General features: G+C 44.7%; 2 protein-coding genes across 2 annotated transcripts in view; both read left to right on the forward strand.

Annotated features, from left to right (window-relative positions):
• The first annotated feature begins 2651 nt into the window (after positions 1-2651).
• LOC136546400 (transcription factor bHLH94-like) lies at positions 2652-4951 on the forward strand. Its single transcript, XM_066538382.1, has 3 exons — positions 2652-3350; positions 3467-3895; positions 4730-4951. Exons 1-3 carry the CDS (start codon positions 2889-2891, stop codon positions 4829-4831), a joined length of 993 nt encoding a protein of 330 aa, XP_066394479.1. The 5' UTR covers positions 2652-2888; the 3' UTR covers positions 4832-4951.
• Positions 4952-7535: 2584 nt separating this feature from the next.
• Positions 7536-15630, forward strand: part of LOC136544192 (uncharacterized) — an 85848-nt gene continuing 77753 nt past the window's right edge. Inside the window, exons 1-5 of the mRNA XM_066536433.1 lie at positions 7536-7752; positions 8323-8715; positions 8803-9007; positions 9091-9254; positions 9340-9513. Of these exons, the coding sequence (XP_066392530.1) occupies positions 7536-7752; positions 8323-8715; positions 8803-9007; positions 9091-9254; positions 9340-9513 (1153 nt within the window). The remainder of the gene's footprint in view (positions 7753-8322; positions 8716-8802; positions 9008-9090; positions 9255-9339; positions 9514-15630) is intronic.

Here is a 15630-nt window from a genome sequence, read left to right on the forward strand (position 1 = left end):
AAGGAAAATAAAAGATTCCAAGGGTATGCAAGGCTTATTTGGCTTGTGGTTTATTGCATCTATAGGATGCATTACTAAACGTGTGTCCTTGTATTTAATTTTATTAGCAGTCATCATCAGTTCATTAACTAACAATTCTATGTAAGCACATATGCTACTTTCAAGCAAGTGGAGAGCTATCAGAACCATTTTACCATCTTTCATATTCCAGTTCTTACTACGATGCTAGACCATAGCCAAGTCGGCACCATCTTCACAGAAACAGCGATTCGTGAACCAATATATCCCAGCTGGGTACCCTGAAATACATGCCCCGTTTATACCCTAGGCACAAACAAGACCAACCCACTCCACTCCTGTCAAGGGGTCCAGGTCCCCGTCCAAACTTGGACTCCAAGCCCCCACACTTGAGACTCGATCTCAGTATGGTGCTTAGACCACCAGCTTTCCACGCCTCCAATCAGTCGGTCCGAAAAGAGCCAGAACCCACGACAAGAGTGTAGCGAGCCTTCCTGCTCCCATAAGCAAGTATGTGCTCGGGATAATAAGTCTGTGACCTGACTACCATCCATAGCATCAGACGGTCCTCAATCGACATAGGCGGAACAAATACAATCGGAGCCTCGCATCGAATGCCTAACCAAGTCCAAATCCAAAGTACCATTCTGCCTGGTCTTCAATTATCATCCATATATATTCTAGGTGATAGTAATATAATAACAACAATAATATATTTTCTATCTCTCGTGAGTGACAGATAATTACTCGACTTCTACCGAATCATATAGCATAGTAATCTACACGATCCTGACATACTAGTAGGACTCATAGGATATATATATATATGCAAATGGTTTCATTCAAATTCTTAAAACTTAATGCACAAGCATAAAATAAAGTGTAGAATAATAGGGGTTATGCACCGGGGCTTGTCTGGGTAAGATATAACCAAAAGTTAGCATTCCATCGTGGTGACACAATCATCAGGCACCATCTTTTCCGCTACTTCAATCATCTCCATGATCCATCGTTGTTCCTATTATGATATACGTGGATGCAACACAGAGACACAATTAATCAACGGTAATTGCAACTATAAAATACGATTACGCTCCGCAAGCTAATGAGCTAGCTTTAATGACTAACGTACTAGTCTACGTATTCACAACGTCAAGTAAGGCTTCGCCTCCAAAAAAATATTTAGTTCTAAGATCCCAAGGTGTTTCGGTATTTTATTGATTAAATATATATTTTTGATCTATGGCTCATTTAGCTACCTTAGCAAACTAATTTTTATGGACCTACAAAAATTATAGTGAGCACTTAATAATGTTAGGAATTTACTGTGAAAGTTTCAGATCCAACACTATCACCAATTTATCACAAAAATTCATACCAATTTATATCTTACAATATTAAGCATCTTAAATTAATTAGATAACTCCTGAAAATATTATAAAACTATGTGAACAAAATATACTAGCATATAGACCATGATTTTAGGAACTTAATATAATTGGTTTCACAATTTTTGGTTAACTACAAAATTTTATATTAAATTTACAAATTTACCTTAGAATCTAAATTAGAAAATACGTTAGAAAAAGGAAAGGCCCGGCAGCGACCCTTTTAGGTCCGGCAGCCTAGCGTGGCGCGGCGGCCCAGTATGGCCCAAGGCCAGGGGCGCCCGCGTGCGTTGGCCGTTTTTTGCAGAAAGGCCCTCAAGCTTTTAGAGATTAATACGATTACTATGCGTACTATTCCTACCGTCAGTAATTTTGCAAGCAAACCCTCGGATGTTTTTGCCTTTACCACGGGGAGATCCTTGGAATCCCTTAAGGGAGAAAAAAAGGAGAGGAGAGGGGGTTCGCTCGACGAGGGAGGCGTGCGGCGGCTGTGTCCCCAAAAGAGGAAAACATGAGGGGCGGGGCTTTGGTACGGGGACGATGGCGAGGATCGAGAGCCGATCGGATGGTGGGAAAAGGAGAAGCGAATAGTGCACGAGTACGGTGGATGCGGCATAATGCCGTGGTTACACGAGGACAGGGTGCTAGTGGACCCTGACACTGACGGCGTCCGCAGGGCACGTGGCAATAGTGACTGACGTGCGTAGCGTGGGCGAGCTGGACACAGGGCTTGGAACATGACGTTCACTCAGGCTTTTCTAACCACTGCCGACTACCCGGGACTAACTTTTTCTTGTTGCTCTTCTTTTCTTTGACCACAATATAGGCCAACCTTTTATATGAACTGAGATCGCGACGTACATGCTTTCTCCAAAACCATGTTCTCTTGTTTACTTGGATGAAACACTATTTCAACAATCCGTTGTGGATTTTCTGTTCGAGCACCCGAATATTTTTGAGAAGAATATTTTATATCAAAATGGTATGACGGTGTACTCGGTAAAGATACTTGTCAACAAATCGCTGTTTTCCGAGCTGAAGCTGAATAGTCCCATGTCTCCATCAATCTGTTCCCCCTTTGCCCATGCCGGACGCCCCATTTTTGGCGCCGTTGCCAGGCGACCGAATTATAGCCTAATCACACCAAAAACCGCTCCCTTCCAAACCCTACCATCAGCCAATCTTATATACCCGACCGAGCCCGACCCCCTCTCTTTCGTACTCTCTCGTTGCCATTCCCGATTCCCGAACGCGCAGCGGCGCAGGCAGCTGTGTTCACGTGTCCCTCCAGTCCAGCCCCGTAGTGCCACAACCTGTTGCTACAAGAAGCCGCCACAACCACCGCTCCGAACGGCTCACCGGCCGAGCGGGCGGCGGCGATCCCATGGGAGGAGTGACGGCCTAACTTTTCTCGGATTCTAGCTCGAGTGAGTCTGCACACGCTGCTGCTGCTGATTTCTTGAGAGGCGAGACCCTGAAGGGATGGCACTGGAGGCCGTGGTGCTTTCCCAGCAGCAGTCCCAGCAAGGCAGTCGCTTTGGGTGCGGTGCCATGGCAGCAGGAGGGCCTTGGAGTGGCCTGTTGTTTAGTGGAATGGAGGGGGTGGTGGAGATGGGTGGCACTGGCGGCGGCTGGGACGTGGCCGCGTGCTCACCGCCGCAGCTCCTGCGTGAGCTGGGTGACAACCGGGCTGCCCGCGCGGTGCCTGTGGCGTCCGGGAGGTGTGCGAGTGGCGGCACCGGTCAGGATGCCCCGGCACTGGCTGTGACTGCTACAGCGGCGTCCGGGAGAAGGAAGCGGCGAAGGACGAGGCCGGTGAAGAACGAGGAGGAAGTGGAGAGCCAGCGGATGATCCACATTGCCGTGGAGCGCAACCGCCGCAAGCAGATGAACGAGTACCTCGCCTCGCTCCGCTGCCTCATGCCGCCCGCCTACACGCAACGGGTAACCGACGAGCTTCGATTTCGATCCCATGCACGCCTTCCTAGTCCTAGCAATAAATCAATCTAGCACGACGATGCGCCAAACTGAGCGCGCGTTTCGGTGTCCCGTGTGTGCAGGGCGATCAGGCGTCCATCGTCGGCGGCGCGATCAACTTCGTCAAGGAGCTGGAGCAGCTGCTCCAGTCGCTGGAGGCGCAGAGGCGTTCCCGGCGGCGCCCTGCCGACGGTCCCGACGACGCAGGGCCGTTCGCGGACTTCTTCACCTTTCCGCAGTACTCGATGTGCGCTGTCGTCGCGGCCCCAGAGAACACCGACCACCGTGAGGGCGCCGGCTTAGAGGAGGGGTCGTCCGGGTCGAAGCCGTCGGCCGTGGCCGACGTGGAGGCGACCATGGTGGAGAGCCACGCGAACCTTCGGGTGCTGTCCCGGCGCCGGCCGATGCAGCTGCTGCGCCTGGTGCTGGGACTCCAGGGCCACCGCCTCTCCGTGCTCCACCTCAACATGAGCAGCGCCGGCCACATGGTGCTCTACTCGTTTAGCCTCAAGGTACGCCATCCACAACCTTCTTGCTACATTTCCTCGTAAACAACTACAGGCGGGCAGGTACCCGATAGTAGATATACTACATGGCTCTCAGTCCAACGAGTATAGTGCTCGTACCTGGTTCGCAATACCACGCTTGGGCCGCGTTTAGATGCCCGCTGAATTGGCACCGCCCGATTCCATGCAGTACTACAGCGCACTGTAGCATTTCGTTTGTATTTGGTAATAATTGTCCAATTATTGACTAATTAGGCTCAAAATGTTCGTCTCGCAAATTATGGGGGTGTTTAGATCCCTTCCAATTTGGAAAATGGACACTGTAGCACTTTCGTTTGTATTTGACAAAAATTGTTCAATTATGGACTATTTAGGCTTAAAAGATTCGTCTCGTCAATTACGGGCAAACTGTGCAATTAGTTGTTCTTTTTACCTATATTTATTGCTCCATGCATGTGCCGCAAGATTCGATGTGACGGGGAATCTTGGAAAATTTTGGATTTTGGGTGGGATCTAAACACCCCCTATAACAAAATTGTGCAATTAATTTTTAATTTCGTCAACATTTAGTACTCCCCGCAAATTTAATGTGACGGAGAATCTTTTTTTTTGCATAGTGCTAAAGTTTGGATTTGAGTGTAACTAAACATGCCTTGGATGGAGTCGGGAGGCAAAGTTGGTGCCTAGGTTTCCGTGCCATTTTTTTTGGATCTTGCATTGTCTCCAACAGCTGCTCCAAATTCCCCCGTCTGTTTATCATTATGGTTTATATCATGGAGCAGATCAAGGTTGCAATTCTTTGACTTTCTGCTGATGGATATCATCATATGGTGAATACAGGTGGAGGGTGATTGCCAGCTTACCTCTGTGGATGAGATTGCAGCTGCGGCTCATCAGATCGTCGAGAAGATCAATGAAGAACAAGGCTGCAGCTTAGAATAGGATCAAGCCCGTGCTTTCTTGCATGCAACTTTTCTTTAGCTCTTGTAGCAAGTGAAGTGATTCCCTTTGTGCAAACGAATAATGTATTAATCAGCTTAGCTGGTCTTTGGAACAGTAGTATGCATAACCCCTGTCTTTGTCCATAGAGATTTTGCCGGTTCTGTAGCAATACTTCAGCAGTAATTTTCAGTAAACGAAAAGTGTTTTCCTCTCACAGCAAATCAGCATAAATCAAATTTCAGCAAAATGAACAGGGGCCATGGCCGCTAGGCATGCAAGGGCCCTCCGTCTCTGAACGAGAGCTCTGGCTACAGAACAGCTCCAATTCCATGGCGCTACGGAGACGTGGAATGGAATGGAGACAGCTCCAATTCCCTTGTGTCCTTGTGGGTGCTACCTGATAGACATAGTGGATCACCTAGCCATAGATCTAGCGGGTACAACCTTACATACGGGATAAAAACTTTCTAGAACATGATCTAGAGAGAGAGGAGGGGAGGTGAGATGTCACCGACCATCCGCTGGCTTGGAGGAAGAGCTCGACGTAGCCATGGCGAAGGTGATGCGGTCTGGGTCGGCGGTGTCGCGGTGACAGTTGAAAGCATCTAGGCCTCTTGTTGGGTTTCGGTGATTAATGACAATACACGATTACTATGACTAACGTGTGTTTTGCAGAGGCAATTAAGTTAGGTCATGGTAATGGAGATCAGTTGGGCAATCAAGGTGGTCATGCCCCTACGATGAAAATCGTTTCGGTTTTCAAAGGATGGACGACAAAGTTAAGGATGACTAGTTCTAAGTGTCGATTGGAGTTGGAGTGACACTTAGAGTAGTTTAGGACTTTGTTTTTCCTTTGGCCGTACTATTAAGGGGGGTATGGACGGGTAGCTTGACCCCAAGTTTTTCAAACCAGACCGGACCGGCAGTTGAACCGCTAAAAGACCGAACCAGGGCCTACACCGGTCTGGTTCACTTAAAAGATCGTCCATGCAATCGAACCGCTAAAAACCGGTTAAATCGGCCGGTTTTTTGTCGAACCGGTGAACCGGGCGGTTCTGTGTGAACCGGGGCGGTTTTTTATTTAGTCAAAAATACCCTCTGGTAGCTCAGGAGAAGGCTATCTGTTCAGGGGTAATAATGGAATAATGTGTCACTGTTTCTTTTAGGTTACTGGGCGCGTGTGAGGGAGGGAAAAATTCTCCATTTTCATTCCAGCCGGCCACCATTTTCGTCACCTAGACCTAGCTTCTGGCGGCGGCGGCGGCGCATCGAGCGGGTGTCCGGGCGAGCGTGAGGCCGGGCGTGCGTGAGCGCGAGGCCGGGGTGCCGGGCGTTGCGCGGGGCGAGCGGGCGCCGTCACGGTCGCGGGCCTGCGCGGGGCGAGCGGGCGCCATCGCGGCCGTGCGCGAGCGAGCTGCAGGCCTGCGCGGGGCGAGCGGGCGCCGTCGCGGCCGTGGGCGAGCGGGCGCCGTCGCGGCCGTGCGCAAGCGGTCGCCGTGCGAGCGTGCGCGAGGCCGCGTTGCTGCGAGCCGGGCATGCGTGAGCGAGCTGTGGGCTTGCGCGGGGCGAGCGGGTGCTGTGCGGGCGTGCGCGAGGCCGCGTCGCCATGAGCCGACGAGCGGGCGGCCGTGCTACGGCCGGCAGGGCAGCTGCTTCTAGCCTGCTACGACTACGATAGTACTTCTTGTCTCTGCTCTGCTCCACGCCTCCAAGTCCAACATGGCTACTGGTGAGTTCAAGTTTTAGATTTTAGGTTTGAATTTGATGCCGTATATAGTAGCATCGATGATGGAACATGGAACATGGAAGTAATCTTGGATGGTTCGATCTAGAACTTAATTTGTGCATGCTGAAGCTCTCTGTTAGTATGTTAGCCTGCTGTTATATATATATTAGCCTGCTGTTATTTGATTTGATCTAGTGAGTTCATTGGTGAAGCCCTCTGTTAGTATGTTTAGTGCTAGAGTAATAGAGTATACCAGATCTGGTTAATTTGTTACTGACTAAGTTCAACATTTTCATTCATGTGAAAATTGATAACTTTCTTACTGTTTTTTTTTGTTTTCACACATAGTTGATTCTTCTAACACTCCTACTCCAGTTGGGACTGAAAATTCTAACCAGAATTCAACCCCATCCTAAGAGGCTGCCACAGAAGGAAGGACAAGAAGGAAAACTGATCCAGCATGGGGATATTGCACACAAATTATGGAAGGAGGGAGAAAGAAGATCAAATGCATGTACTGTGACACGACTTTCTTAGGAGGAGGAATCCATCGTTTCAAGGAACATTTGGCCAAATGGCCTGGTAATGTAGCTGCATGTAAGAAGGTTGATCCTGAGGTTGAGCATACAATGTATAAAAATATTGAAGATTGGAATGAGAAGAAAAAGAAGATGCAACAGGAATATGTGGAAGGGCACCCATATGGACCAGAACCTGGAGAGGAAGATGTTGTTGAAGTCTCCAATACTAATCCTGTTGTAGCTGCATCAAACAAAGGGAAAAAAAAGACCGGCTGGTACTACTACTCCTAGTGTTGGAAAGTACTTCAAGCCTAGAACTGGACCAGGGGATCAACCAACACTTAAGAGTGTTCTTCAAGGAGAAGCGGTCAAAGAGAAGACAGATATGTGTGTGACAAGATGGTTTCTCAATGCATCTATTCCATTTAATGCAACCAATTCTGTTTTTTATCAGCCGATGTTTGATGCTATGTGTGCATTTGGTTCTAGATACAAGGCGCCACTTTGTAATAAAATGCGTGGTCCATATCTTGCAAAATGTGTTGAAGAGACTAGGAAGTTTGTTGATGGATTCCGCACACATTGGAGAGAAACTGGTTGCACTATTATGGCTGATGGATGGACTGATAGAAAGAGAAGGACCCTCATCAACTTCTTGGTCTACTGTCCCAAAGGTACTGTCTTTCTTAAGTCAGTTGATGCCACTGATAGCTCCAAAACTTCAGATTTTTTGTTCAGATTGTTCAAAGATGTAGTTAATCATGTTGGGCCTGAAAATGTGGTTCATTTTGTTACTGATAATGCATCAAACATGGTCGCTGCTGGTAGAAGGTTACAAGATGAGTTCCCATCCATTTATTGGTCCCCTTGTGCTGCCCATTGTGTGAATTTGATATTGTTAGACTTTGGTAAGGAGCATTTGGTGAAGAATACTGTAGCTCATGCATCAATCATTACAAAATATGTGTACAACCATTGCTTCCCATTATATCTAATAAGAAAGTTCACAAAAGGTCATGAGATTCTTCACCCAGCCCAAACTCATTTTGCTACTAATTTTATTGCATTGCAAAGCATATATAAGCACAAGACTAAACTGCAAGCAATGGTTGTCTCCAATGAGTGGACAAACTGTGCATATTATAAGGAATCACAAGCCAAAAAGTTCACTAAAGCTGTGCTAGATCAAAATTTTTGGAAAGATTGTGCTACTGTTTGTCAGTTATCAGAACCAATTGTTTGAGTGCTAAGAATTGTGGATAGCGATGAGCGACCTGCAATGGGCTACCTATTTGGAGCATTCCATGCTGCAAGAGAAAAAATTGTGAAGAGATTTCAGAGAAAGAAGGCCTTAGTAAAGCCTTTCTTAGAATACATGGATGCACGTTGGGATAAGCATTTTGATAAGAATCTTCATGCTGCTGGCTTTTGGTTTAATCCTAATAACCAATACAATGTTGAACTTAGAGACAAGTACAACTTCACCACTTCTAGAGTTCTTGATGTCATAGAGAAATATGCTGGCAAAGATGTTGCCCTTAGAAGTGCTTTGACAAAAGAAATGAAAATGTTTAGAAATGGAGAAGGTGATTTTGGGCGTCCAACTGCTAAAAATGATCGTCATGTCATGCTTGCTGGTAAGTCAGCTGTTGTAGTTCATTTCAGCACACTTAATTCTGTCATTTCACACATTTTAGCAGCACTAAATTCTATTTTTCACACAGATGAGTGGTGGCAAACTTATGGCTATAGTGCAACAAATTTACAGAAGCTTGCTCTGCGTGTGTTGAGCCAAACTTGTAGTGCATCTGGATGTGAGAGGAGCTGGAGCTACTTTGAGCATGTGCACTCCAAAAAAAGAAATAGATTAGAGCATCAAAGGCTAAATGATATTGTGTATGTGCATTGTAATCTGAGACTGCGACAAAGGTACCTCTTCTCTTGTTCCTTGCATTCATTGTCTTTTTTAGCTGTTTGCATAAGTAATACATATCTATGAATTCAAACATCAGGTCCAAGTTGTCTACTAGAAATTATGACCTAATAATGTTGGAAGAAATTGGAAATGGAAATGAAGCTTGGATTTTAGAAGACAATCCACCTTGCCTTAACTCTGAAGAGCTAGAAGCGTTTCGCACTAAACTGTCTGAGCTGAATATACAATGCAGCAGTGATGGTAATGTCCCTTGTGAAATCAGTTTAACATATATACAACTTTTTGCTTATATACCATCAAATCTAAATTGGTAAAAAAAAATCAGATTTGGAGCTAAACATGGACATGGTGGAGGCTGATGCCATGGATGACAGTGATGAGATTATAGAGGACCAGGAGTACCAGAACCTCAGGCAGGAAGACACATATGATTATGGTGGATTTGCAGTTGATGTTGGAGGAGCAGAACCTCAAGCTCAAGATGAATGGGATCCAATACGTTTTTATTGAGTACCATGCTTCATGTGTTTCTATCTTATCATCACGCACTTGATATTTGAATTTACGAACATATGATTGTGAGACTATGTTGCTATGAACCTTATGGTTGTGTCTTGTCAGTTGTCACTCTTGTGTGTGAAGATGAACCTATATATGTTATCACGCACTTTGTATTTTGAATTTAAGACCGTGTCAATCTGTCATCCTATATTTTCATGATGTGTGAACCTTGTCCTTATGGTTGTACAATATAATTATATTGTTCTGTCTGTCAATTATATAATTATATATCGGTTCGATTAATCGGTTCAATTAAATTGAACCGGCAGTTCAATCGGTTCTTAACGGTTGGACCAATGAACCATTGAACCGAGGACCTCGCCGGTTTGATCTCTGGTCTGGTTCGAAAAACTTGGGCTTGACCTAGATGAGTCTAGTGACTTAGGTGTGGTGCACACTTGTTAAAACTAGCACTAGGTAGCTCCACAACAGTCCTATGATCCTATGGAGCAAACTTTATTCACATATGTTCGAGAGTTAGAAGTGAATGGAGGGTCAAATACTGACCGGATGCTGGCTCCAGTGCGACCGGACGCTGGCCGCAGGGTCCGGTCAGTACATTTGATCAAGGAGATTGCGTTCGGTGTGACCGAACGCTGGAGTGGTCAAGTGATCGGATGCTGAGAGCCAGCGTCCGGTCGACTCTAGTAAGGTTCCAGAGAAGGAATTTTGCGACCGGACGTGACCGGTCAATACTGACCGGACCCTGAGGATCCAGCGTCTGGTCGAGTACAGTAATGTTCCAGTGAGGGTTTAATGCGACCGAACGTGTCCGGTCAGTGGTGATCGGACCCTGCCAGCGTCCGATCAACACTTAAACACTGGTGTGTGGGTTGAATTGACCAGAGCGTACGGTCAACATGATCGGAGCGTTCGGTCACCCCACAGATGCACATAACGGTTCATTTTTCAGGCTGCCTTATAAATAGAAGCTCCACTTGTGTGTGGAGTCACTTTTGCTCATTCCAATAGCTAAGAAACACGTTTGTGAGTGCCAAGAAGAGCAAGGTCCTAGTGAGGTGATTGAGATTTGAGAATCTAAGAGAGTAGCATCATTAGTGAATCAAGAGTAGCAAAGTGTACATCCACCGTTCTCATTAGGCTTTGAGTGGTCAAGTGAGAGTTCATGCTTATTACTCTTGGTGATCGCTATCACCTAGACGGCTTGGTGGTGATTGGGAGCTTGGTGATCACCCGGCGGAGCTTATGGGTGACCCAACTCAAGTTATGAGCGGTTTTGGGTGATTCACCACGATGGAGTGTCGAAGAATCAACCTGTAGAGAGCACTTGATCCTTGCACATATCAAGGGGGAGCTACACCCTTGCGCGGGTGCTCCAACGAGGACTAGTGGGGAGTGGCGACTCTCCGATACCTCGGCAAAACATCGCCGCGTTCCTCTATCTCTATTTACTTTGAGCATTTACTTTGAGCAATTCAATACTTTTCTTTACATTCATAGAATTACTATGCTAGAGTAAGTTTGGAATATAGGTTGCAAGTCCTTTGTGCGTTAGATCAATAGAAACACTTTTCTAGGCACAAGAGGTTAATTGGGCTAACCATAGGATTTAATTATTGCAAGAAAAATTTAGAATTAGCCCAATTCACCCCCCTCTTGGGCATCTTGATCCTTTCAATTGGTATCAGAGCCTCGTGCTCATGTTTTTAAGCTTAATCGCTTAGAGCAAGATGTCTCATGGGGATGGACCTCCTCCTATCTTTGAGGGAGATGACTTTCCATATTGGAAAATCCACATGGTGGCGTACTTAGAAGCTCTAGACATTGGTATACTTAGAGCCACCTCACAAGGCTTCCCAAAACCTCAGGATGCTACTAACTTACAAGGCGATGAGGTTAATTATGAAAAATGGAATGCAAAGGCTCGAAACACCATCTTTAGAGGCCTTTGTAAAGATGTGTTCAACCATGTAAGGAATCACAAAGACACCCATGCACTATAGTCAGACATTTGTGCGCTCCATGAGGGAACCAAGAGTGAGCATGAGGAACGCTATCATCTTGTGATTAAAAAGCTAAATTCATTTGAGATGCTTTCCAAAGAATGTGCTAATGAGATGTATTCACGTTTGAATGTTCTTGTAGAGAAAGTCAATGGGCTTAGACTTACTCAAATGCCACCATCCGATGTTGTGAGAAAGATCTTGAGTGTCCTCCCCATTGACAAATATGGGCATATTGTGACCGTGCTACACCAAGGTGATCTTTTCACCGCTAAACCGACATAAATCTTGGGAAAGATCAATGCTCATGAGATGTATATGCACATCATGCCACAAGATGGCTCATCCTCTACCAAGAAGAAAGAGAAGGACTTAGCATTCAAAGCTAGCCAAGACAAAGGCAAAGCAAGACTTGAGTATGAGAGCTCAAGTGATGAAGAAGATGAAGATGAAAATCTTGCTCTCATGGTGAAGAAAGCCGCCAAGATGCTAAAGAAGCTAAACAAGAGTGGCATCAAGTTCAACGGCAAGAAGAAGAAGTTCTTCACAAGCTCTAGAAGAAAGCCAATCTCCGAAATTGATTGCTTCAATTATGGTGAACTTGGTCATCTAGCACATCAATGCCCCAAGCCCAAGAAAGACAAGTTCAAGAACAAGAACAAGGGCAAGAAAGATGACTCAAGTAATGAATATGAAGATGAGAAGAAGAAGAACAAGCCATACAAGAAGAGAGATGGCAAAAAGAGAGACTTCCACAAGAAGAAGAAGAGTGGAAAGGCCTACATCATCGGTGATTGACTCACGGACATTGATTCATCTAATGGATTATCTAATGATGATAGTGACAATGAGAAGATGGCCGCCATTGCTATTGATCTTTCATCTTCACCGCCACCATCGCCATCATCCTCTACACACCTATGCCTTATGGCCAAGGGTGAACGCAAGGTAACTAATAATGATGATAGTAGTGATGATGATCAAGCTAGTGATGATGATAGCGATAGCGATGATGATGATTCACCTTCATATGATGATCTTGTCAAAATACTAAGACAATACACTAAGATCATTAGAAAGAGTAGAGCTAAAAATGAAAAGCTTGATGCTAAAAATGATTCACTCTTAGCAAAATGCGATACATTGGAAAAGGCTAATGTTGAGCTTAAAGAAACAAATGATGCTATATCATCCAAACTCAAGGAGCTCAAATCTTCTAACAAAGAGCTTAAAGATAAACATGATAAACTTGAGTGGGTGCACAATGAGCTCATCACTAGCCACAACAAGCTAAAAGATGAACATGCAACTTTAAAGATCAATTATGACACTCTTGTTATTGCTCAAGAATTTTTACCAAATGAGCCACATGATGCTACTAACCATGTTGTTAAGATTGATATAGCTACATCATGTGATGATTTGATTGATGAGAGTATTGAGCAAGGATCTAATGGCAAAGGCAAGAAAGTGGTTGAGTGCAATAAGTATGATGAATATGTCAAGCTCAAGAATACAAATGAAAAGCTCATGAAAGATCTTGAAGAGATGAAAAGCCACAACACCATTGTGCTAGAAACTCTTGATCATGACAAAGAGTTGATCATTGAGAATGAGAAGCTCAAAGAAGAAAACAAGAAGCTCAAGGAAGAGAAGAAAGATGATGCTCTAAAGGAAGAAAATAAAAAGCTCAAGTTGGAGAAAGAGCATCTCAAGATTGGGTTGAGCAAGTTTGCTAGAGGCAAGCACCTCCAAAGTGAGCTACTCATGAACACCGTCATGAAGATGGATAGAAGTGGCATTGGATATGTAGCAAGTGTAGAAGAGAAGAAGGCTCAAGTTCAACAACAACAATCGAAGCCAAAGCCAAAGCCAAAGAGATGTTTTGAGTGTGGACAAGAAGGCCACTTTGCTCATGAGTGCCAAACTCCACCGCCACAACCCTTGCCCAAGCATGCTAGACCCTTTGCCTTCAATGCTCACTACATGCTTAGAATGGATTCTAGTGGAAAGATGAAAGTCATGTTCTTAGGACCCCCTAACAAGAATAGGCCTAAGAAGATTTGAGTGGCTAAGTCACTTGTTAAGAAGGTGAAGGGCCCTCAACAAGTTTGAATTCCTAAAGCTTGAATATCTTATGTGTAGGTGAACTACAAGACCGGTGGAAGTCATTGGGTTATTCATAGTGATTGCACTCAACATATGACCGGTGATCCTCGTATGTTCACCTCACTAAATGAAGAGGTAGATGGACAAGAGAAAATAACATTTGGAGATAACTCAAAGGGCAAGGTTAAAGGATTGGGCAAAGTGGCAATATCAAATGATCATTCCATCTCCAATATACTTTATGTTGCTTCATTGAGCTTCAACTTGCTATCCATTGGACAATTGTGTGATCTTGGCTTCCAATGCTTGTTCACCAAGAAGGAGGTTGTTGTATCCAAGGTAGGTGATAATCAAGTGATATTCAATGGATTTAGATACAACAACTTATATCTAGTGGACTTCACCTCCGAAGATACAAATTTAAAGACTTGCCTATTCACCAAAACAACACTTGGGTGGCTATGGCATAGAAGACTTGCTCATGTTGGTATGAGTTCACTCAAGAAGCTAATGAAGAATGATTTGGTGAGAGGGTTGAAGGATGTGAAGTTTGAGAAGAACAAGCTTTGTAGTGCATGTCCAGCCGGCAAGCAAGTTGCAAATACCCATCCAACAAAAGCTTTCATGTCAACCACAAGAGTGCTAGAACTTCTACACATGGATTTATTTGGACCAACAACATACAAGAGTTTGGGAGGGAATCTCTATTGTCTTGTGATTATTGATGACTATTCAAGGTATACATGGGTATTCTTCCTTCATGACAAAGCCAAAGTTGCATCTTGCTTCAAGAAGTTTGCCAAGAGAGCTCAAAATGAATTTAAAGTGAAGCTCAAGAAGATAAGAAGTGACAATGGAAAAGAATTTGACAACACAAAGATTGAAGCTTATTGTGATGAAGTTGGGATCAAGCATGAAGTCTCCACAACCTATACTCCTCAACAAAATGGTGTAGTTGAGAGGAAGAACCGGACTTTGATCACTCTTGCAAGGGCAATGCTAGATGAGTATAACACCCCCGAAGCTCTATGGGTGGAAGCAATCAACACCACATGCTATGCATCAAACCGCCTATTCCTTCAAAAGTTCCTTGGCAAGACACCTTATGAGTTGCTCAATGGGAAGAAGCCAGACGTCTTCTTCTTTAGGGTGTTTAGTTGCAAATGCTACATCTACAAGAAGCGACAACACCTAGGGAAGTTCCAAAGATGTTGTGATATTGGTTTTCTTGTTGGTTATTCATCAAAGTCCAAAGCATATACAGTATTTAATCATGCCACCGGCTTGGTTGAAGAAACATATGATGTGGAATTTGATGAATCTAACGGCTCCCAAGGAGCACATGAGAATCTTAATGATGTAGGTGATGAACCATTGAGGGAGGCTATGAAGAATATTCCGATGGGAGACATCAAGCCAAAAGATGATGAAGATGATGTACAAGTCATTGATCAACCTTCTTCATCAAGTGTGCCATAAGATCGTGAAAAAGATGGAAGAGTAGAAAATAAAGATACTCATATCTCCCATGAGCAAATGGTGGTACAAGCACAAGATGTTGATGCTCCACGACCACCTCCTCAAGTGGTCAATAGAAGAAATACACCTCTCATACAAGATCATCCACAAGATCTCATCATAGGGAGTCCATCAAAGGGTGTAATGACTCGATCTCAAAAACTTGCTTCATTTATTGCTCATCACTCTTTTGTCTCTTGCTATGAGCCTACCAAGGTAGAAGAAGCTCTTAAAGATCTGGATTGGATCAATGCCATGCATGAAGAGTTGAACAACTTCACTCGCAATAAAGTTTGGACTCTTGAAGAGCGACCAAAAGGTGCAAGAGTCATTGGAACAAAGTGGGTGTTCCTCAACAAGCAAGATGATCAAGGAGTTGTTGTGAGGAACAAGGCAAGACTAGTTGCAAAGGGGTTCTCCCAAGTTGAAGGTTTGGATTTTGGAGAGACCTTTGCACCGGTTGC

Source organism: Miscanthus floridulus, chromosome 3, assembly GCF_019320115.1.
Source record: "Miscanthus floridulus cultivar M001 chromosome 3, ASM1932011v1, whole genome shotgun sequence".
Lineage (NCBI taxonomy): Eukaryota > Viridiplantae > Streptophyta > Magnoliopsida > Poales > Poaceae > Miscanthus > Miscanthus floridulus.

Excerpts from the sequence above, each read along its gene's own strand:
- LOC136546400 (XM_066538382.1), top strand. The coding sequence starts at position 2,889 with ATGGCACTGGAGGCCGTGGTGCTTTCCCAGCAGCAGTCCCAGCAAGGC. Across the intron at positions 3,351-3,466 it reads CGCCCGCCTACACGCAACGG|GGCGATCAGGCGTCCATCGT; the intron begins GTAACCGACGAG and ends CCGTGTGTGCAG. Across the intron at positions 3,896-4,729 it reads TCTACTCGTTTAGCCTCAAG|GTGGAGGGTGATTGCCAGCT; the intron begins GTACGCCATCCA and ends TGGTGAATACAG.